Source organism: Lepidothrix coronata, unplaced genomic scaffold (genome assembly GCF_001604755.1).
Source record: "Lepidothrix coronata isolate B3197 unplaced genomic scaffold, Lepidothrix_coronata-1.0 Scaffold8, whole genome shotgun sequence".
In the NCBI taxonomy this organism is placed as follows: Eukaryota; Metazoa; Chordata; class Aves; order Passeriformes; family Pipridae; genus Lepidothrix; species Lepidothrix coronata.
In genome coordinates, this window is record NW_016690188.1 from 7,143,823 (window position 1) to 7,165,413 (window position 21,591).

General features: G+C 46.4%; 1 protein-coding gene across 9 annotated transcripts in view; it reads right to left on the reverse strand.

The window, feature by feature from the left end:
- Positions 1-3,708: 3,708 nt before the first annotated feature.
- Positions 3,709-21,591, reverse strand: part of ENTPD1 (ectonucleoside triphosphate diphosphohydrolase 1) — a 32,737-nt gene continuing 14,854 nt past the window's right edge. For 8 of the 9 annotated variants that reach the window (XM_017803978.1, XM_017803979.1, XM_017803982.1 and 5 more), the window contains 9 exons: positions 14,501-14,634; positions 13,996-14,113; positions 12,541-12,691; positions 11,501-11,660; positions 10,628-10,864; positions 9,902-10,162; positions 8,789-8,908; positions 8,470-8,607; positions 3,709-8,324 (listed from right to left, as the gene is read on the reverse strand). In XM_017803978.1, the coding sequence (XP_017659467.1) occupies positions 8,118-8,324; positions 8,470-8,607; positions 8,789-8,908; positions 9,902-10,162; positions 10,628-10,864; positions 11,501-11,660; positions 12,541-12,691; positions 13,996-14,113; positions 14,501-14,634 (1,526 nt within the window). In that variant the 3' untranslated portion in view covers positions 3,709-8,117. Of the gene's footprint in view, positions 8,325-8,469; positions 8,608-8,788; positions 8,909-9,901; positions 10,163-10,627; positions 10,865-11,500; positions 11,661-12,540; positions 12,692-13,995; positions 14,114-14,500; positions 14,635-21,142; positions 21,286-21,591 lie in introns of those variants that run through there. The other variant, XM_017803985.1, reaches the window with a different exon arrangement.

A 21,591-nucleotide genomic window follows, 5' to 3' on the forward strand; every position in this document is an offset into this window, starting at 1 on the left:
CCAGCTCACTTATTAACCGGACAGCAAACAGGCCCCCGCAGCCACTGGCTGTCACCGCAGAAGAAGCGCAGGGCTGGAAAACTGGCTGCGGAGGGCGTCGGGGCTGCCAAGCGCACGGGGAGCGGCGGGCGGGGGAGAGGAGAGGAGAGGGGAGAGGAGAGGGGAGAGGAGAGGGGGGCGGCGGGCGGGGGGATGCCGTCGCCGAGTCCTCTCGTGGGGCAAGAGCCGAGCGGGGTGGAGATGGCGCCAGGGCGGCCTCACTGGCCGCACGACTCCCGCAGCCCTGCCCGGCCCCTGCCTGCCCGGCGCGGGCAGCTCCCGCAGCTCCTCCCCGGGGTCCGTCCCCGGCTCCACGCCGCGCCTCCTCTCCTGCCCCATCTCCTGAGGAAGCGGAGGAGGCACCGCCGCGGGCTTCGCGGATCAGTCCGATCCTCTGCCCCAGTCCCGCTCACCCGGCTGCTCCCGGGATAAACAGGCAGGGACCGCATCGCCCTCCGCACAGCCACCAGCCCAAACTGCCGAGCTAGGACGGGGCGGGGGGGAGGACAGAGCAACGTGGGGGGTGATGCAGGAGTTGTCTGCTGAGCAGACAGCACGGAGAGCTCCACTCGGTGGTCTGGTATCGCCCTGCTCTGCTCTGGGAGCAGGCATGGGAAAGAACTCCAGTAGGCACTGAGAAGCAGGAGATTGCTCAATGGCATAAAGTCAGATGAAAATGCCCTGCTGTCTGCTAACAAAGAGTTGCAAACTGTTTCTGGGTGTGGGGGAAGTTGGTTCCTCTCTACCCCTCTGCCACCCTTGTCCCAGTGGCTAACAGACACCTCAGGGTGCCTGTGCTCTGCCTGCAGACAGCGCAGTTGCGGGAGGCAACTTTGCTTTGCAGCCTTGCCCCACGAGGCTAAAACTCCAGCAGCTTAGCAGCTCTGACAGACATCTTCATTAGGACAGCCCTGACACAGAGCCCAAATACGAGCACAAACAGCCAAAAAAATTTACCATCACAGCTGGACAGGCCACGAGAAAGGCTCCCTTTGGTAACATGCTATTCTGCTCTGCGCAGGCCATGCTGGAAAGGAGCTCATCCTGCCATTAGCAATGGGCTTCTCAGTGCCATGCCAAACATTTGCCTTCCCTTCAACGTTGAGGTAGATCCATACAGCATTGCTCCTAACTCTCTCTGCTCTAGCTGCCTTTTCCCCCAGCAAAGCAACCTCTACCAGTGCTGCCCACACCACTGCTTTCCTACCTGTTCTCCACATCAGCTTGTGCTGCCAACTGGCTTTCTACCTCAGTTTTCCAGAAAGAGCAGTGGTAAAACCAGGGAATCCCTGTTGATAGCCTCTAATGCAAACAGTACAGGCTGGTGGGCAAAGCACATGGTTTGCCTGCTCATGGCTTGGCTTACTAAGACTTTCCAACTTCAACTTTCTTCTGCCCCAAGCCCTACTATATTTTCCAATATATATATACTTCTTATATATATATACACCTATATATTTTCCTATATACTATATATATACACTATACTTTCCCTCCTTATCCCTGTGCCTTCTTGGTCTTCTGCTCCATCTGCACAGGTTCCCTCCTCCTGCTGTTTTTGAAAAAGTAACCTTCTGAAGACATGACCAGAAAAAGAAAAAAATATTATAAAAATATTATATGCATATAAAGACAGCAGTAACCATATTAATACCTTCTCCTAGTTAAGCTTCATCCCACCACATCCGTGCTTGTCAGCCAGTCTGAAAGCATCACACGTTCAGGAGCAGGAATGGCATTGCACCCATCTGTAGCCGGGTAACAAGAATCAGGGCTGGAGGTGACAATTTCTCCCAGCACATGTAAGAAGTGAAGGCAAAGTAGCTGAAGCTGTGGCATGGGCATTGTGAGCATGGGTGTGGTAGGACAGCTCTTATCTTTACAGCAAGCCACATCTGGTGGTATTTTGCAGAACTGACAGCCCACATAGCAGCGGGAAATGCCCTCGCCTCCTTCACATCCCTGCTCCCAGGCCTGCTGGGTTCCCATGGAGCTGCTCCTTTCCCAGCCTTCAGCAACGAAGGCAATTGGAAAGACCTGGGCGGCTTTCCAGCACTAGCCAGTGTTACTTGGCAGCCAGAGAGTGCTAGGCAGGGCTATAGTAAAATAGCACAAGCCCCATGTTTGGTCTGTTCCCCCCCTCCGTTTTTGCTTCCCAAGCTGCTTTCCGTAGCCTGGGACAGCAGTGGGAGAGTTGGAACTGTAGTGCTGCCAAGGGACACATGAGGAAAGCTCTCACTTTCCTATGGAGAAGAGCAACACTGATGTGAGAAACAACACTTAAAAAAAAGAAATGCCAGACCATTAGAGCCTAAAAAGGAGCCATGAGCAAAATCTTGGGTGGGCGGAGAACACATCTCACACACTACTAGGTCTGGAGAGTTAGTCAGCCTTATCCATAGCATAGGGATGGGGGCAGCCTGTTATCAGGCAGCAGGTTTAAAGTAAACAAAAGGAAATAGTTTTGCACAGAAGACACATTGAAATTACCCTGTCAAAGCTGAAAGTTAAATGAATGCAAAAGAGAATAGGATGAATTCATAGGGAACAGGGGCACCCACAGCTACCAGATCCTGAAGCAATCATTTGATCACAAATTTCTTAATGGCTAGAAGAGAAGGCTTATGACATTTCCCCAACTATCCCTCTAGGAAAACGACATCCTAATCCAGTGATAAATTTGGACATGTTTAAAAACAATGATGAAAGCAGAAACAAACAATATAAGATGTTAGAACTTAGAAACAGTGCAGGAAGTAAATAACGACTTAGTTTGGAAAGTATGGCTAATACATCTGGGATGGATCATACACCCCCCACCCCCCACCCAGATGTTCAAAAATGGAGAAACCTTGAGGCAGTAAGAGAGGAAGCAGGAATGCTCTGTGCCACAGTGGTGAGAGTGAGAGGAATGTGAATGTGAGCCCTGTCCCCTCTATCACTGCATGGCTGGTGGTCACAGTCAGCAAGGAGCTGATCCCTCCAGAGCCAGCCATGGAAAGACTCCATCTGATGGGTTCATTTTAGTTCTGGCCATATTGTTACCAGAGGAAGAATGGAAAATCTGAGGAAAGTTCAAGCTAATAGCCATAAGAATGAGCAAACTGTGGAGAGTTCATGCTGAAAGAAAAATAAAGACCATGGCAAGCATGTTTGCCTTGGCAGAGCTACAGCTGTGGCTGCACACGGAGACACGCAGCCCTGTGAACAAGGGGCACAGGCCCACCGTCCTTCACCTGTTTGGGCGGGTGGGAGGGTGGGCTGCAGTGCCAGCATGATGCCAGTGGTGCCGCCTGGGGGAGGGAAAGGGAAAATGAGGACAGAGGACTGCATCCATCTAGTTAGCAGCAGGGGAGAACAAGCTGCTTTGAGGAGGTCAGGGTGAAGCTAAAGCAAGGAAAGATGGGGTTTGGCTACTAGCAAGCCTTCCTGGGAGTGAGGCCACCCGTGTGAGGTGCCCAGAGCCTGGGAAAGACCACAGTGCCTTTCCCTACCAGGAGGGGATGCTACCATCCACTGTGAACTTCAGATCTGACCCAGAAGAACATCAAGGAACTGACAAGAGAGGAAATCACATCTCAGGATTTTTCCATGTTTAGTGCCAGAAGCTCCATTCCACTACTGGCAGACTCCCATCTTCTGGAAAAGAGCACAAAAACTTTTCTGGCATAAGTTCAGAAGTCTTTATTATGATAAGCATACAGAGACTTGTGTGTGCATCAAAACAAAGATCCATTTCTTCAGGGCTGGGCCACAGAAAGAAAGCACATGGCCTGGGTGGCAGGAACTGTTGTCCTCAGCGTGTCCCCCCAGCCCCTCCTAAACAGTCTGTAGAGCCTGTGATGAAGCTGGCAGCCCTGCAGAGCCTGTGCATCCTTCCTGGCACAGAGCATGGGAAGAATTGGGGTGGAGAAGGAAGGGGTACACATCCAGCCCAGGGTTGCTCTTGGAGAAGCTGAAGAGCCCTGGCCAGCCCAGACACTTCAAATCGGGCTCCCACTGCAGAGGTGATGGCCCCACTTCTGAGAGCTTCCTTTCAAGTGGAGGCTCCCCTGTGCTTTGCTGTAGGGCCAGAGAAGTCAGCTGTAGCCTGTGCACAGAGGAGAGGTAGCTTTATCAGGGAGGAGAGTGAAAGGTACTTAGAGCCTGTGGTGAGGACCAGTTGTTTTCTGCAAGAGGTGAGTGTGCTGCAGGCACCCAGGCTCTCTCCTCTGAGAAGTTCCGGTGGCTTTGCCTCACACCTGACACTTGGGTGAACATGGGAGAGCTCACAGAAGTTATCAGTCCCGGCAAGACCAGACTGCTCCTGCACTATCCAAAGCTATGAAATCTCCCTGCAAGGAACCTTCCCAAAAACGGACCTATCAATATTTGAACCCCAAACAGAGACATCTCACCTTGCTGCAGCACATCTCAGGGCTTCCTAGGAGCCCAGGAGAGCTCTCTCTTCTAGGAGAGACCAAGGTCTGGAATCTTGGCAGCTCAGCAGTGCTGAATAGTGAATAAATATTTGCTAGACAAGAACATGTGGTGTTAAAAGATGCTTTACCCCAGAAAAGCAAAACAGTACAGCAACCAGTGGCCAGATATTAAAGCCAGAAGCTGTCAAATTAGAAATAAGGCACAAATAATTATCAGTGAGGCAGATCAACTGTATTAACAAGAGAAGTGATACATTATTACTGGCATATTTGGACATTCCCTCCACTACCATTAATGGTCTTCCTGTACACATTGGGTGTCTCTGGAACATTTGAACTGAATACAGCTGGGTCAGATACAACACAGAAGCAAAGAAATGAATATTCATTAAACTTGAACTCTTTGAGCAAGGATTTTGAGTCGCCTCTTATGAATAAAGTCCTGCAATAACAGGAGAAATAGGGAGAAAAAAAAGTCATAGGCTGTTCTGTGAAGGTTCACATTCAGGCAATGATATTCAAGGGTCCCACCTTGACAGGATGCCTTCAGTCAACCAGTTCCTGGAGCCTCAGTCTGCTCAAGTGATTTTTCAAATGGCATGTCTGTTGTCACCTTCAAAATTCTAATTTTGGAGAGATTGATTTATAAATGGGATCTAATAGTCACAAGGTTTAAAAAATGTAACATATTTTGTATTTATCTTAGCTTGGGGCCCTTAGGTTACACTCAAGTCATATTTAAAGCTTTAAAAAAAACCCCAAAACTGAAACCAAAAAGCAAGATAATTATGATGGGAGGGAGTAAGTGAAGACACCAGCTGCTCACCTGGCTCTAGAATCAGGAGCTAACAATATTAATACTATGGGACTTGCAATAAAGATACAAAACTTTGTGAAAGCTCTTCTCACAGGTTCTGTATTTGTCCTTTTCCTTTGGCATAAACCCTTAGCAGGGACCAGAAAATCAGACTGGCACAAGCTTTCTTTCCACACCAGCTTCCACATGGAGTTTCTACATCAATTTCTGAAATGTCTTAATGGATCTGCCAGTTCCCATCATGGACACAACTCAGCAGCTGTCAGATCCCCAAAGAGATCTCAGGAGAGGAATTGCCATTTTGCAGGTTTCCATGCTGTTCATGGGGAGAAAGGATGCACCAGCATGTGTGGGGAACTTCTGCAGGGCCTCTGCTTTGCTATGAGGACTCCGTATGCAAGGGAGGTGGCACAAGATGAGGTGTGTTGCAATTGAGGCTGTCTGGGCAGCAGAAGCAGCTCTAATCACATGTGTCTCCTGCATGCCTTCCAGCCACGATCAAAAACTACCATTAGTCTCTCATCTACCTATATTTGCTGAAAAAAACTGAAGGAAGACTGCATCTCTAGCTGAATCCATCTCAGTCTATTTGCAGATAAAACAAAAACTGGTGAATGGACTAACAGTGTGGTGAAGTGTCATTTGTGGACTGAACTGGATAATCTGCTCGGGGGAATATTCTTTGAACAGTGTGTCTTTCAGTGGAGCTACGTGGAAGGCAAAATAGCTTATATTGGAGACAGTGATGCACAATGTGGGACAGCAGCTGTTCTGGAATGCAATTACTGAGAGAAAAAAAAAAGTTGCAATAGTCCAACTGGACAAAACAGTCTCAAAACTTTCTGTTGAGTGAGCAGATGTGGCCCTGAGATATATAAATGGGGAACGCAGAGTATAGATCAAAACCAGAGGATATTACTTTATACACACTATTAATGACTCTACTATCACTCACTGATAAAAACTTTGGTGTTCCAATTTCAGAAAGATGTAAAACTTTTAAAAGAAGCGGAGTCAAGAGCTATAAGTGAGGTCAGCACAGAGCACTTTACAGATTGAAGATCAACCTATTTAATATGATATAATGACAATTTGCAAGCACCAACAAGGAAAAAGGGATTTTTAATAGCAGAGTTACTCAGTCCTTTGGAAATGGGCAGAACAAGGTCCAACAGAAGCTGAAGTCAGCTACTTCAGAGCAAAAATAAGACACAAATTTTTGGAAGAACAACGATCTGCCCAAAGATCACAGGGTAGATTTTTCCCTTACCTTTAGGTTCTTCAATATGTTAGGGCTTCTACTTCCAGGCATAAAGCAGAAATAACTGCAGGATATTTTCATGCCTGAACTGTGCAGAAGAACAGGTTGGGAGAGCATGAAAACTCTGAGTTCTGTGTCTGCGCTTGCCTAAAGGAGAAGGTGTTGTTGGGTGTGCACATGCTGACCCCCTCCTCGCTGCCTGCACCTTTGCTTGGGGAAACATGTGAAGGTACATGTTTACTATGCCTTTTTCTCTATAATATCTGCTTTCTTTTGACCTCCGGCACTTACAGGCCATTAGGAGGAGAGATATCCAAGATTTTGTGGGAGGTAGACAGGCACCAGTGGTTTCTGAGTGTTTTTACAAAAATGGATTTCTGACTTACCTCTTCTTTTTTTTTCAGAACAAGGAATGGAAAAATGGAAGAAAGTGATTCATAAACCCAATCAATGGCATCATCCTAGTTGTGTACTAGAAGATGGGCCTCAGTATGTGCACTCACAGGCCCTGGGTCTTATGGCCATAGGATAAGCCTATTCCATCAGGGAAGGAAAGGCAAATTTTCAGTAATTTTGCTGATGGAAAGCAAAGTTAACCAATGCTGGTTAACTGCTGCCAGCTGTCTATAACAACATTACTTAATAAACATTTTCCGTAGATTGGAGGCTGCTCTATTATCCAGTGACCCTGGATTGCTTTAGTGGGTCTATACCTACAGGCATGCTGATAACACCAGAGTTCCTGTAGGCATAAGCACTCACTACTGGGCAAGGATCCTTGGCCAGTACAAGCTGTTCCTGCAAAAAACAGCAATGCCTGGCTGGGAACTCGTGTCTTGATGTACCCTAGGGGCATGGGAATGGCTCAGTGCGACAGTGAGCCAGCTTTGGTCCAGCAACAACATCAGAAAGATGTGGGAAAAAGGCTTCTTACCACCTGCAAAAGGAGCTGACAGCCACCAGAGCCCAGATAAGGGCTGATGACCACCAGCACACTCAGTTTCTTCATCCTCGTCCCTTCTTTTCCGAGAGTGGCATTTGGGAGCCTGACCCACCTTCAGGGGCCAGTCAGGTGCAAGTGCTGTACCCAGCTGTAGGGCTGCGAGAGCTCAGGGCCCAGGGAGGTGAGCAGAGGTGTGCTGGTGTGGAAAGGGCTCTTGGGAACAGCTTCAGCGGAGAAGGAGCAGGATCACCCTGTGTGTGACAGCTCCCAAGAGCTCAGTGGGATGTGTGACCCTGAGATTGCCCTCGCAGGAGCACTGGCTCCCAAAGATTGCTGCCACTTTTCTCTTTATAATGCTGTGCACAAGGCAGAAATCAACAAGCAGCAAAGTTTCATTGAATGAAAGTACAACCCATTCAAGGAGGGGACACCAGCTTGTCTGTCCTTGGCAGAGAAAGGTGGCGAGCCTGATGTCCCAACATCTCTCAGTGCAAATGTGAGTCAGAAGAAATAAATGCCCTTGTTGTACAGTCAGTAGCTTCAGTGAGAGGAACTCTGCAGTACAGGCTGCTCTGCTGGGGTCTCCTAGCCCTGAACAGCCAGGGTGACATGGCCCCTCTCCCCTCCAGGTTCTTCCTAAACAACCCCCTTCTGCAGGCACTTGGGCTTGTGAAAGAGAAGCCAAGCAAACAGGAGCACAGACACCAGCACAAGGGAGCACAGCACCATCAGCCCTACGTAGCTGCCGTGAGAGAGAGGGGGCACAGCTGGCTCCTCTGCAGGGATCATGTTGGTCAGGTTCAGCATGTAGCCCAGGGTCCAACCTGCATCACTGCTACCAATCTGAAACAGAGGAGGAGCAGAATCAGCACCGGGAGGTGCAGGGGCTGCTTGTAGCATTGCTGGGGCAGTCACCCTCCTGGGGATGAAGGGCCGGGCTGTGCAGTAGGGGTGTGTAGAGTAGAGCCCTCCCCACCATGATACAAACCTTTCCAAGGAAGTGGATCCTTTGCCAGTTATCTTCGGTGAATTCATAGCCATTTTCCAGGAGAGAGAGGATGTAGGCTCCAGAGAAGCAATATTCACTCAGGTACTTTTCTTTGATGTTTTGATACATTGTCTTCACCTAGGGAAGGAGGCAATCACTAGGCTGTTAAACACACCTTCCCACTGCTCCAGCTTGTGCCTGAGCATCCACTATAGGTGCTGGGGGAATCTTTCCCATCTTGCTTTGGAAATTAACCCCAGCCCTTTATCCTACATAAAAGTATCAGCAGCCATAGTCTACCACAACAAGCACTGCTCACCTCTTGCCAAGGCCGGGCACAGAAGCTCTCAATGGTTCTGGTCACTTTGTTCAGGGGAACAGGGCTTGCTTCACCGGCCAAGTTCAAAAAGTTCATCACAAAATAGAAAGCAGAAAAAGCCTGAAGGAGGAAGATTGTTTTAATCTGACTGAACCTCAGCATGAGCAGAACAGCAGAAATCCCATTAAAAAAAATGAGTTTGTTTACAGATAGAGAAGCATAAGAAGCAACATCACACACATAAGAGCAGGTATATTTTCAAGAGTGATGTCATTTTGAGACATACCCCTCAGAACAGCTGAGAGGTGGAGGTAGGAATTATGGTATCCTGAAGAGCTTCTGTAAGCTCTCTCCTTAACATGTGCCAGTGGCATACAGTGAATGCTGATTGCCATCACAACTGTGATCCCGTTTTGGCAACTGAATGAAGAGAGTGTGCAACCAATATCACCACAAAGAGCAGAAGTGATAGTCTGAAAGGACTGTACAGAGCCCCATCATATAATCTGAAGTCCAGAAAACCCCTCTCTGACCATGGCCAGTAGCTGATAGGTAGAGGGCAGTTTATGAACAGGGCAAGCGTGTATTAACAGTTCCTCAGAAAGCCTCAAAGTCACTCAAGTCTTGCAGCGCTAGGACTGATGGTCAGCATGGTGTCACACATAATGTGTGTTGTTCAGTGTGCAGTCTCCTCATCATGTCTGGGAAGCAGACAGGTGAGCTGACTGGTTTTAGTAGCACTCAGACACTTCTGGGTGAATTTCAGGTCTGGTTCCACCACTGACCTCAGGAGACAAGGTTTGTGGAGCAGGGTACCTGCCTGCAGCAGGCTCTCCTGCCTCTGGTACTGGCCATCAGGAAGGACTGCTTAAAAATGAATTAGTAAATACAGAACCCCAAGGAGATGGGTTAGAATGGGAACAGTGCAGTACTGGCAGGCCAGTAGTTACTGAAGTAGCTCTTCCATGTCTGCCCTCACCACAAGTGCAGCACTGCTTTTGTAGGTACATGTCCAAAAAGCTATCTTATAAATGATTTCCTGCCTCAGTCATGAAGAGCTTCTGCTCTTCTGACATTCTGAATTATAGAGAGTTGAAGACTGTGAAGACTCACCCCAAAATCCCCTTGTAATGGAGGTAGGTATATCCCATTGAAGGAGCAACTGGAGTAAGGACAATTGGTTTTGTCGAAGAGTTTCTGGATGTTTTCTCGGCACTTTTGATAATCCCCCTCTCCCTCTATGTACAGCTGGCTGAAAGGTAATTGCTTTTTCTTGTCTGATGTACAAGGGTTTTTGAAGAAGTCACTTATATTTATAGTCCTCTGATACCCCCGGTGAAAGCACGGGTCAAGGAGACTGCTGCTCTCCACGGTCTGAAAGTAAAAATCAACTCAAGCTGTTACACTTCGCTCTAGAGTAACACCCTGAGAAAGAGCCACAGGGAATGGTGGCCACAAAGCACTTGTCATGGTACATCACATCAAGGTGCACACATCAGGTCAAAGGGATGAGGATGGCTTAAGACACTGGCTTTGAGGGGGAAGGTGTGGGTACTGCTACAGCCTCCATGTAGGACCCTGGGCAAATTACTTTCAGCCACAGTTTGTGAAGCTGCTGTTGATTTTGGATTCTCAGAGACTGTAAAATGTTGCCTCCCCTGAGCGAAAGTATTGACTGGCACCTCTTTGGGCACCTTGTGCCCAGTTTTTATGGAGAACAATGATGTTTCCCTAATCCAGACTAAGAGATGAGGCATTTAGCTGGGACACAGCACCAGTATGCCAAAGATGGGAGGGTCCAGGTTCTCCATGTGAAATTACAGGTGTAGATATACTTGCCTGTAGGTCCCTGGCCAGTTTCTGTTGCAGAGCCTGGTCCTTCCCATAGCAGAGAAAGCTGTGTGTGTACACCTGGTAATCCTTGCCATAGAGACGGAAGTAGAGCTGGTTCTCTGGAGACTCAGAAGAGAGTTCCTTTGATACAAAGGTAATCTGTGTTGAGGCTCCTCCGAGGTCTAGTGCTCCTGATGTCTCACTTGTGGATTTCAGGGAATGCAGAAGCTTTTTCCAGCCAGACTTTAAAAAAAAATTAATTTCAAAGTAAAACAGATATATCAGGCATGGAGAAGATTTTATTTTGGAGATAAAAAAAAAAGAGAAAGGCTTATGTGGAGAAGCAGAAGCACAGAACACAGAAAACACAGGAAGTCTTGGAGAGGGACATGACATGAGAACTGGAACATGACACAAGAAAGATGCAGGCTTGTAAATGCATAACGTGGATCACATCACAGTGTTTGCAGGAGGACTAAGAACATAAAATGTAATACAATTGTTATGAGAAAAAGACAGCCAATTTACTGTTTCAGCTCCCAGATGATTTATAAGCTCAATAGTAAAGAATCACTGTCAGACTTTACAGACATAGAAGTATTTTAGATCAGGAAGTGAGAAGGACACTGTACTCAAGCAAAATTATTGAAGATGCTGGTGTTTTATTTCAGTGCTTTAAGCCTGACTACAGTGGTGCAGCCTGACATCACTAAGTGTCAGGATATACTCACGGTAACTGCTGAGGCAAGATGTGCAGCTTCCTGATCCCTGGTAAATGGCTTACAAGGGAAGGTAGTGCTTGCAACAGCTTCTTGCAAGGCATGATTTACAAAGTGCTGCAAGCCAATTATTCAAACATACTTGCTACAGAAATACTACCTGCTTGAAACTGCCCAGAAGGTAATTAATGGTGATCCATCCATAGGCTCCTTCTTCCTGACCAGTGATGATTCTGGCACCCTGGAAGTTGAACGGAGCTAAGCGTAGTGTCGTCTCTACTGAGGACAAGACTTCGTCAGCTGCACTTTCATTCTCCAACCTGGATGAATGGAAGAAAGGATGGAGTGACTCTGGCTGACAGCTCTCAGTAGTCTATGAGCTTTATTCTGCGTAGGCAGGCTGCAACTCCCCACCAAGTGTTAATTATAAGAGAACAGTTATTCATATGGGTCGTCCAGTTCCAACTGGCCATGTCCCTCTCTGTCAACACCTTGACAGCACAGCTGCCACCAGGTCTGACACTTATAGACCCTGGAGCTGAGAGTGATACTTGGAGCGGAGACCAGAGCTCTTGTTCTTCTGGAGCATGTGTCCTGATAGGAATTGCACTGTGGAGATTCCTCTCACTCTTCACAAGAACTATTTGAGAAGAAATCCGGAAGGTATCCCCAGGGAGATCTCCCAGGCAATATATACATCAGATCAGCTCTGAGTTATAGCTAGACAAGAGTTCTGGGGCACCCCCATGAAAAACACAAATAAGAACTAAAGGAGTATGTGATTATAAAGTTACCTTATCCTCTGATGGCCCCAGGATGAGTCAAGATATGTGGGAAGTTACAACATGGTTGAGCTCAAAAATTCTGGGTTAGGCCTAATACCAGATTGTGGGGATGTTTGAGCATCCCTTTGATATGGAGGATGTCTAAGCATCAGCTTGGCACTGCTGATCTCCTGGTGTCTTTGTGCTGCATCTGGATGCAGGAGATGATGGAAGATTGGACTGAGTGGGCAAGCTGAGCAAGCAAGGGAAGAGCCAGGGGGACTTGGGATTCAGAGAGGTCAGCTTCAGAAGAGGGTATCTGGGCACAGTGTGAGCTGGCAGTATCTCCAAGGACTTTTCCCAAGAGGCCCCCACTGAACATCCATGGTGATCCCATCTGCAGTGCTGCAGGAGAAGGGGACAGGCCCTACAGTACCTGAGAAGCCGCATGCCAGCAGTTGCTCCGAGGTAGACAGGTGTCTCTTTGTGCTGCGTTGAGGGAATCACCTCTTTTGCTTGTTGTAGGCACTGTGCCAGAGAGGGACCTGCCTTCTCTGTGGCATGGGAGTAACCTGAGATCCCAGGGCCTGCAAGAAATAAAGACACTTCATTGCTCCAGCTCCAAGCATAACCCCACAATGCTGCCATGAGCAGGTGTATTAAACCATATCACAGGCAGCAGTATCAGATTCAACCCCCCCATTCCTGAGAAGCTTTAGAAATCCTACAGCACCAACTAAACCCAATGCACAGGGGGATGGCCACAGTGCCCAGCATCTGCCACCTGTTCTCCAAGAAGCAGGCTATGAACTAGTGATGAGGACTGCAGTGAAACAAACCATTTCCTGAGCATGTCTTGAACAGCTGCAGACTTCTCTGAGTCTGCCTGAGAGTACCCTGGATCTGCGCCTGAAAATCTCTGACCCTTCACTGTGCTGGGTCCTCCAGGGGCAGATGCTATCTGTTTATGTACTTTATAGTCACACTACAACACTGGGTGTTTTGCAGCTATTGCCTTTCACGCTAACCCAAAGCAAAATGCATTGTCCCTCTCTGCCACGTGTTCCCTGAACTGCCCCAGGCCCAGTGCCTGTGCAGCAGTGAAGCCCAGGCTGCACTCGCCCCAGGTTGCCATATGCTCAGCGTGCTGCCCATGATGTGGGATGGTGCAGTGCTGAGCAGCTATGGCAGCAGCTTGATAATGGTATGGCTCTTCCCTGCACTGCAGGGGCCTGAAAAGACCCCAGGCAGGTCTGACAATACCTCTCATCCCTTCAGAGTGCAGTGATCCATGATGGTCTGTGTTGCTCCTTGTTGTGTGCACCCTTAGGCTTCATTTATGCCTTCCTGAACCATAAAATATCTACACAGCAATTAAATAGAATAAAAAATAAACCATGACATGCTTAAGTTGAGCAACCTTGGGCCTTAAGCCCAGTGCCTAGCTTGCATAGAAGCCTTGAAAAAGAGCAAACCATGCCCTTCCCTCTCACTGCCTGATATTCATCAGCACTTCAGCAAGAGTGCATGCTGACATTTTATTTATTTAAATACATTCTTTGATGTAGATCTTTCCAAAAAGCACTACTTCCAAGCATTCTAAAAACAAAGGAAAAAGTGGATCCATTTTTCCCCCAGGAAGGTCAAGCATATACAGCTCCCCATGGGAAGAGGTGGGATATACATTAGCTCACAGATTACAAAATAAGAATACTCACGGGATATTCTGAAATGGAAGGGACTCACAGGGATCATCAAGTCTAACTCTTAAGTGACATAACACTGTTTTCAATATTGGCCTCTTCTCCTGGGTTTCTCCTCCCTAACCCTTTGATTGCATTATCTCTTCTTCATCCCATGCCCCTTCCATAGCTCCCTTTCCTCCTCTTACCTTCAACTTTACACACCTCCACCTGCTTCACCACTCCAGTGTCGTTCTCCTTCTCTGCTGGCCACTCGTACACATAGAGGTTAGTGTGGGACGATCCCGCATCCAGCACAATCCCGTACTGTGGGCAAGACAGAGCCACTATCACACCTGAGGCACCAAACCACACACAGTATGTGCTGGCCTCCACACACAGGGGGACCAGAAGCGAACAGCTTATCTGGCAGCTGTGGGAATATGTGTCATTACTCTTCTCAGCAGTGCTTCAGTGTAAAGTTTCCATCAAAAGATACAAGAGCAGAAAAGCAGCAAAATTGAGACTGATTACTTAAGAGATGATCCCCTATGAAGCCATATCTGGTTTTACGACAAAGATGTAAAACAAGATGTTGAGGTGCATGGAGCCAGAAAAAGAGGTTAGCCAGACCCAGCAAGGGCAGCAACATGTCCTTGAGCACTATGAACACCTAACTCCCCAGCTTGTTTTAAGAGTACCAGCTTGAAATACCTTAATGTTCTTCGGAAGTGGCTTGTTTTGGGTCACTGCTACAGCAATTAAAGCAATTACAGCCAAAGTAGAGAGGAATCCCAGGATGAGTAGAATCTTTCTTGTCGAGGACATCTTTGGTTTGGTACCTGTGGCTAGAGCAGAAAAACGATGTTAGTATCCCAGTAGCCCATTTTACCTCACACTCCAAAGGTCTTTAGGCACATTCCTGCAGTCTCTTTCCACTATGAAGCCTTTGCCCATCCCTGTCCCATCTCCTGCTCCACGTACTTGTGTGGGATTTCTTAGAGGCAGAGCTCAGCCCTGGTGTCCTGCAGATGTGCTTTCATGGGCCATGCCACACCTCCATGGTCTGCCCTGTGCCCAGTGTATTTCCCAGATTTATAATCTAGATGTAAATTCAACACGTGTAACAACTAAATAGCTCTAGTGGACATACTTGCTCCCACTATGGCAAGAAATCCATTTCTAACCATATTGATGCTCCATACTCAAAAGCACTGATCATCTGACTGCTCAGATGGATATTAATTTCTCTTTTCCTTATACATAAATACTCTAGGAGATGTTTAGAAATACATTACAGGTCATCCAGGATGGTGACAATACTTTGATGCAAGCAACCACATCAGCTATTGTCACCCTCCAATAAGGTAAGGTGACAGACCCTGCTCTGCATCTGCATGCCAGAACCGGGGTTCCAGCAGTCTCCAGACCTCAGGTGACACCAGGTCCAAATACATCTGACACCGCACGTCGTGCATGCAAATATGAAAAGCATTCAAGTTCTGATCAGGGCCATCTTCTCACTGCTCTGGTTTTATGTGAGAGGCGGTCCTAGGCGCCAGAACTATATAGTGTTACCTGACCTTACAAATGACCCCAAATCCTAGAGTTAGTTTCAGAAGTTAGCCCAACTGAAAAGAAGCAACACGCCTCTGAAAATCTCTAACTATTGACAAATAACATCTTCCCACCTACCTAGAGAAAATGGAACTTAGAAATGCCAAGAGAGTTTGCTTTGAAGATGCTGCAGACATGTCCATTGGAAACCTAACATAGACCTGGAGCTCTGTGCTCCCTCACATCACGCTCACATGTAAATCTGCTAACTGTGAAATTTGGAAGCTTGTTACTCACTTTGTGAGTGCCTGTTAGGGGCACAGCATGCTTGCCAGTATTTCCAAGAATGCAGCTTGAAAAAATAGTCTAGGGCACATACCAGACAGTAGGAAGTAAGAATGTATTTTATCCAGCTTTAATCAAAAATGCCCCAGAACTCATGGCTTAAAGTGATTAGGAACAGCAGAGTGTGACAGCTGGGAGACTTCTCTTCCTATTGGAGAGAGTAGCTGGCTCAGGTTATGATAGCACTGAGCATGTCTGTTAAACAAAGATTATTTTAACCCTAGCAAAATGAATAAAACCAGATGCTATAATGTAAAATTAGCTACACAGTATAGATAAGAAGTTAGCGTGCTTGAAAAATGAAAGTGCTGCTGACAGTTGCACAGCACATTCACACAATTATTGCCACCCTTACTCTGAGATCTCGCCTAACAGCTTTGTTGAGTGTTTACTGTCATAGGAACGAAGGCTGGGTGACTTTGCACAACTTCTAAGATTTTCAAATTTCCTGTTGTGATGGGTATTGTCTGACTGCTGTATCTTTTCAGCAGCCACACTCTGAAAAGTACCAGCATTAGCAGCAAAGCAGGAACAATTTTCTCCCTATAATGGACCGTTCCAATAAACAGCTGTAGAAATCCCTTGTCTGTAGGCAGAGGCATAATGATAATTGTCTGCATCCCACCTGCAGTGTGAGATCCGTAATTTTTTTGCCAAGGCACGTTATTTCCTTAACCCTGAATGTGACTCTTGCCTGAATTTTAGTTCAGTATCATGAGCACTTTTCAGGGCTCTGTGGGTTGTAGAGATGCGATTTCATTGCTGTATCCCATATCAGAGTATCCATCTGTGTGAACTCTTATGCTACCAAGGAGCATTTTATTGAAATGTTTCATACAGGAAAAGGTACAGAATGATAAGCATAATCCAGAAGGTAGCCTAGCAAAGTAATAACCTTCTAAATAGCACTCAAAGTGTACATAACTGAATACTCAATTATTTAAAAAAACAAACAAAACCGAAACCAAACAACAACACTGCAAATCCAGATAAAAAATTCAACGTCATAAAAATTCACCTGCCATTTGTTCAGAAAAGTGAGGCATTTCAACAAGTTCCCTTTTCTGTGCACTTGGTTACCTCCATCAGCTCTAGGTTCTGCAGGGGCTAAAGAATGAACTTATTCTCGCTTCCTCCAGCTCCTCTGAATTTCAAATTCGCACCGCTGAATGTCATGCAGACACTCCCCAGTGTCCACAAAGTGGAGCAGTACTTGACCGTCTGGTTGCCAGACCCCAGGATTTTTCTTCCATTAGCAGTTTTTCCTCAGCTAAGATTAAGCAGACATGATCTTGTGTCTCTGTGCCCAGCTAGAATCCGAATAGAGACAGATCTCTACTCTTTCTCCCATGCTGCCCTCTGTAAGCAGTGACAAAAACATAAGGCCATAAGTAGGCATAGAAACGATGCTGCTTTTCTTCTCCCCAACCTCAGAGCTGCTGGGTGCTGGAGCCCTGCCCGGCTGCGCGGGCATTAAGCACTCTCTAGATGTTGGAGCACAGCCCAGCTGCTCAGGCATCTCTGTCTGTTTCTAATTTTGGTCTCTTTGCTTTTTTCGTAAGGGCTACCATTGGTTCCATCCAGTGATGGTCTCAAAACACAACCAGATCTAATACCCAACCAGATCTAATACCCTTTCTGTCTCTAAGACAGAGAACTGAGAAGGATGTTGTCAGCCACTCCAGCTGACAGCAGTTTTGCTGCAGAAATCCTGTTGCTCTCAGTGCATAACCCAGGAAGGACCACAACAGTGTGGGAGGCAGCTCTCTGAAGACAAGGAAGCAAGTTTGACTCCTTTGTCTTCCAGAGCCTCAAGACAAATATGAAACTACCCCTAGAATGACACTAAGTCACTGGCAGCTCTATATGCCAGGAGATGTCACTCACAGCCAAGGCTGCCCACCTCCCAACTCCCTTCTCACCAAGCAAGACTTAGCAACAAAAGTTAAAAGGAATCAGGCAACCAGCTGCTTTTAGAGATGAAATAAGGAGAGACTAAGGCTTGTTTGAAAACCGAAATTAGGATCGTCAAGGAGAAAAGGAAAGATGCTGTGCATAGTCCAAAGCCATGCTCGATTCAGATAACCTCACTGTAACCCATCATCTCTAATAAATACAGATATTTTTGTAAACTCTGGCTTAGCACAACAGCTAAAGTTGATGTGTGATCTTTCCTTTGGGTGTTCACACTCAATCTGTTACAGAAGAGATCATAAGAGACTGTAATGCAAGGCCATCACTCTTCCACTGCACAAGTGCCACATTGACAGAGACAGTTCCCACCATCACCTTTACGCTCTCACTACACCTCTGTATGGTCAGAAACATTCTCATTTTCAGTCTTTATTTCTTTATTGCTAGTCTATTCCTTCTGTCTGTGTTCCACTTCGATCTCATAACTTCTGCAACTCTCAATGCTTTTGGAATTTATTCCCTTAGTCAACTTATAAACAATGATCCTTTCTGGATTTTTGTGTTTCCAGCCTTTTCCACCTACCTGAAGAGTTCAGCAGCACTTCTCTGCATATAGAATAATCTGCTTTTATTTTTCTTGAGCATTCTGACCAGAGCTGCAAGGCTAACCTTGCACAGTAATGAACACAGGATATGACACAGTCCCAGCCCAAACCAAAGTGAGGTAGGGACCTGTACTACCTCAGAAACATGATCATTTACCATAATGGCCAGAGCTAAGTCAACCCAGCACCTCTGCTGTGGAATCCCAGCAAACCCACCTAGTAGAGAGGGGCTTGGGCAATGCAGTCTGTGCTCATTTACTAACTGCAGAGTTTCGTATCTGTGGAGTTCTGTCAGCAGTGATGGCAGGGAAAGGGCATGGGAGCAGTCAGTGCTGCTGTTCAGAGAGGGGATACACACATTATCCTTTTGGTGAGTTAAAATGAGGTTTCAGTAATCATTAAGCTTTTCAGGCTGAATTGCCTCAAAAACTCACCAATTACTCTGTGAGGTTGCTGAACTTGCATCAGGTTTTGATGCACGTTACTCAAGAGGCACTCCTGCCTTCAGACTCACCACAACCAAACATCTGAAACCTTAAACACTCAGAAGAGCCACACTCTTTCATTTATCAACCATTTTATGAAATTTCATCTGTCCCCAACTGACTTCTTACTCATTCTTTATCTGCCTTTTTCATTTAAACATCCTCTTATCTAGGTTACCTAGGAAGACTTTGTGAAGTAATGTAAACCACCTGTTTCAGGCCAACATGTCTTAGGCTGTGGAAAGGCTCAGGTTTGTCTTAGAATATACGTACAAGCACATATACAGTGAGTAAATGGCTTTGGTTTAAGAAGGTTTATTTCAAAATCTCGGGGCTAGACACTGGGCATGTTGAAATTAGAATTTAAGCTCCAGATCAGGATTTTTACAACTGCTACATGGAATAGTGTGGGAGACTCTGCTCCAAGTTTTAATTATTCATATGGCAAAGATTATGGCCTAAATACTGATGTGATCTCTGACCCTCCTAGTAGTGCTATGTAGAACAATAAATACACATTTACTGGATTATGTTTTTCCAATTTAAATACTTGTAAGTGCTGAAGTACAAACACTGAAGTGTCAGCAAAACTGATAATCCAAACAATGTAATGGGTTTTTTGGATGCTGTTTTTCAGAGACATTTGATACTGAGATCACGCAGCCCTACATGTCTCAAATCCCAGCAGACTCGTATGAATCTAGGCTACACAGCCAGGCAGAGTGCTTGAACTAATCTGTCCCATGTACACACATACCTGTGCACTAGTGAGCTGGAAGATAAAGAGTGTGCTTGTCTCTGAGATAACACCAAGCTGGGAGAAAAGCTCACTGACACACAGGACTGGAATTGAAAATAAATTTGACAAATAGGGGAGAGCCTAACTCACTTAAGGACAAGAGAAAATGTGACATTTAGATAACAGCCATCACCCAAAGACAGCGTGGTAAGCAATCTGTTAAGTAGCTCTTCTAGAGAAAACATTATTGCAGCTATAGCAGTTTATAGTAATCCTTCCCTCCATCTAAAGCTGGTAAAGCCTCCTGTGAGGTTCTATGACCAATTTTGGGCACTGCCTTTGAGGAAACATGTAGACCACTTGGAGAAACTCCAGAAGAGAATAAGAAGAAAGATCAGAAGTCTAAAAGTTTGACCTATGAGGAAAGATTGAAGGAATTGGATTGTGAAGTTTGGAAAAAAGAAGAGCAAGGGAGACTCATTAATTGTCTTCAGACAAATGACATCTCTATCTGCCAGCACTGTTGTAGCTGATCTGCCTTAGGACAGGGGTGGCTCCTGGACTTTCTCCCAGCTCTGTTTCCTTGGTTCAGAAGGCAGGGAGTCAGCAAAAAGAGGCCAATCAACTCATAAGCTACGCTGTTAGCAAAGGCCAATGCAATGCCTATGCTCTCCTTGTGGGATACAGATGCAGTTGAATAAATGTGTTCCCTCCTTTCCCCAACAAAGCTCCAGGTTGCATTCGGACATAATTCAGTCATGGCAACCATCCTGCTAAATGCTATCCATGTGTACAACAATGCTTGGTGTGGGAACAACTCATCCTTTTGCTGTTTTCAGTGTTGTGACTGGGATACGACCCTGGGAAATTGCACAAGACACATTGGACGAGCCCTGTTTTCCTGGAAAAAAAAAAAAGCACATGGAAATCCTGGAGAGCTGGCGGGTGCTAGAGGCAGCAAAAACCGAGCAATGGCATCAAGAGACAGACACAAAGGAGCAGGCAGCACACAGGCCCCTTCTCTGCCTTCCGCATCTGCCCAGAGCACAGAGGGGCTTTGTGCTCAGGGCAGTCCCACGGCCCTGCTTACGCTGTCCCTGCGGTGTGGGTTTACTGCTGGAAAGGCAACGCCCGGGGGGTTCTGGGTACAAGCCCCAGTGACCTGGACTGCCACACCAACAAATCCCCCATTCACCCTGTGCACAAAGCAGGTTCCCCTGTCAGAGACCTTCCCACGGTGCCCTGCAGTGCTGGGTATGGTGCTCAGCCTCTCTGGCTCTCTGCAAGGCACTCACGCTGCCTCCCAGCTTGGCATCACAGCCCATCTCCCTGCTATTATACACCAGCCCCACCAAGCTTTCCCGATGCCTGCTGATTAAATATCTCGGCAGGAAGATACTCTTATGGCTAATATCACAGCAGTCAGACCCAGATACTTAATATACAACCAACAAGTGGCAGGTTACTGCTGACACAGCGATCTTTACACAGTTATTTTTCATATTTATATGGTGTTTACTGGACTTCTACGCCTGTACCCTACTTGTGCTCGTGCTCATTTCTTTAGGATTCTCAATTCAAAGAGGTTTTTCAAATCGGAAAAGAAAACTATTATCAGTTACATCAGTCTCCTGTCAGGAAACTTCTGGTATTAATTTGCTACCAGCCCATCAAAGCTCTATTTTAACTGGAGAAGATTTATTGTCATTACCCACAAAGCTTGAAGTTCCATCAGAAAATAACCAGTGAGCTCCAGACGGCTTCCCCTCCTCCCTGGTTTATCAGCTAAGTTATTGCTTGAATATATCTGACTAGCACATGATGTGAAGGCATTTGTTTGTCTTTCGATAGGAGAGAGGGGGAAAGAAAAATCAAGTGCTGACACGTTTTCAGCTTTGTCATTGATAGTTCTAATACACTGACTTGCAATGGGTCAATGGTGCTGCCAGGCTTCCTTTTGTGCTCAGGATCCTTACGTTGTTCTTTGCTCTTCTTAAATCTCTGGCCACGATTTTTTCTTTATGCTTCTTTTGACCATCTTTTACACTTTGCAACTTTAAATTTGCACTAATTTTAGCTTTCCTTTTTTTGCCTGTAAATATGCAACTTTAAGAGATTTTATTCTTTTTCAAATTAACATAACTTTCAGCAGTTGGATTA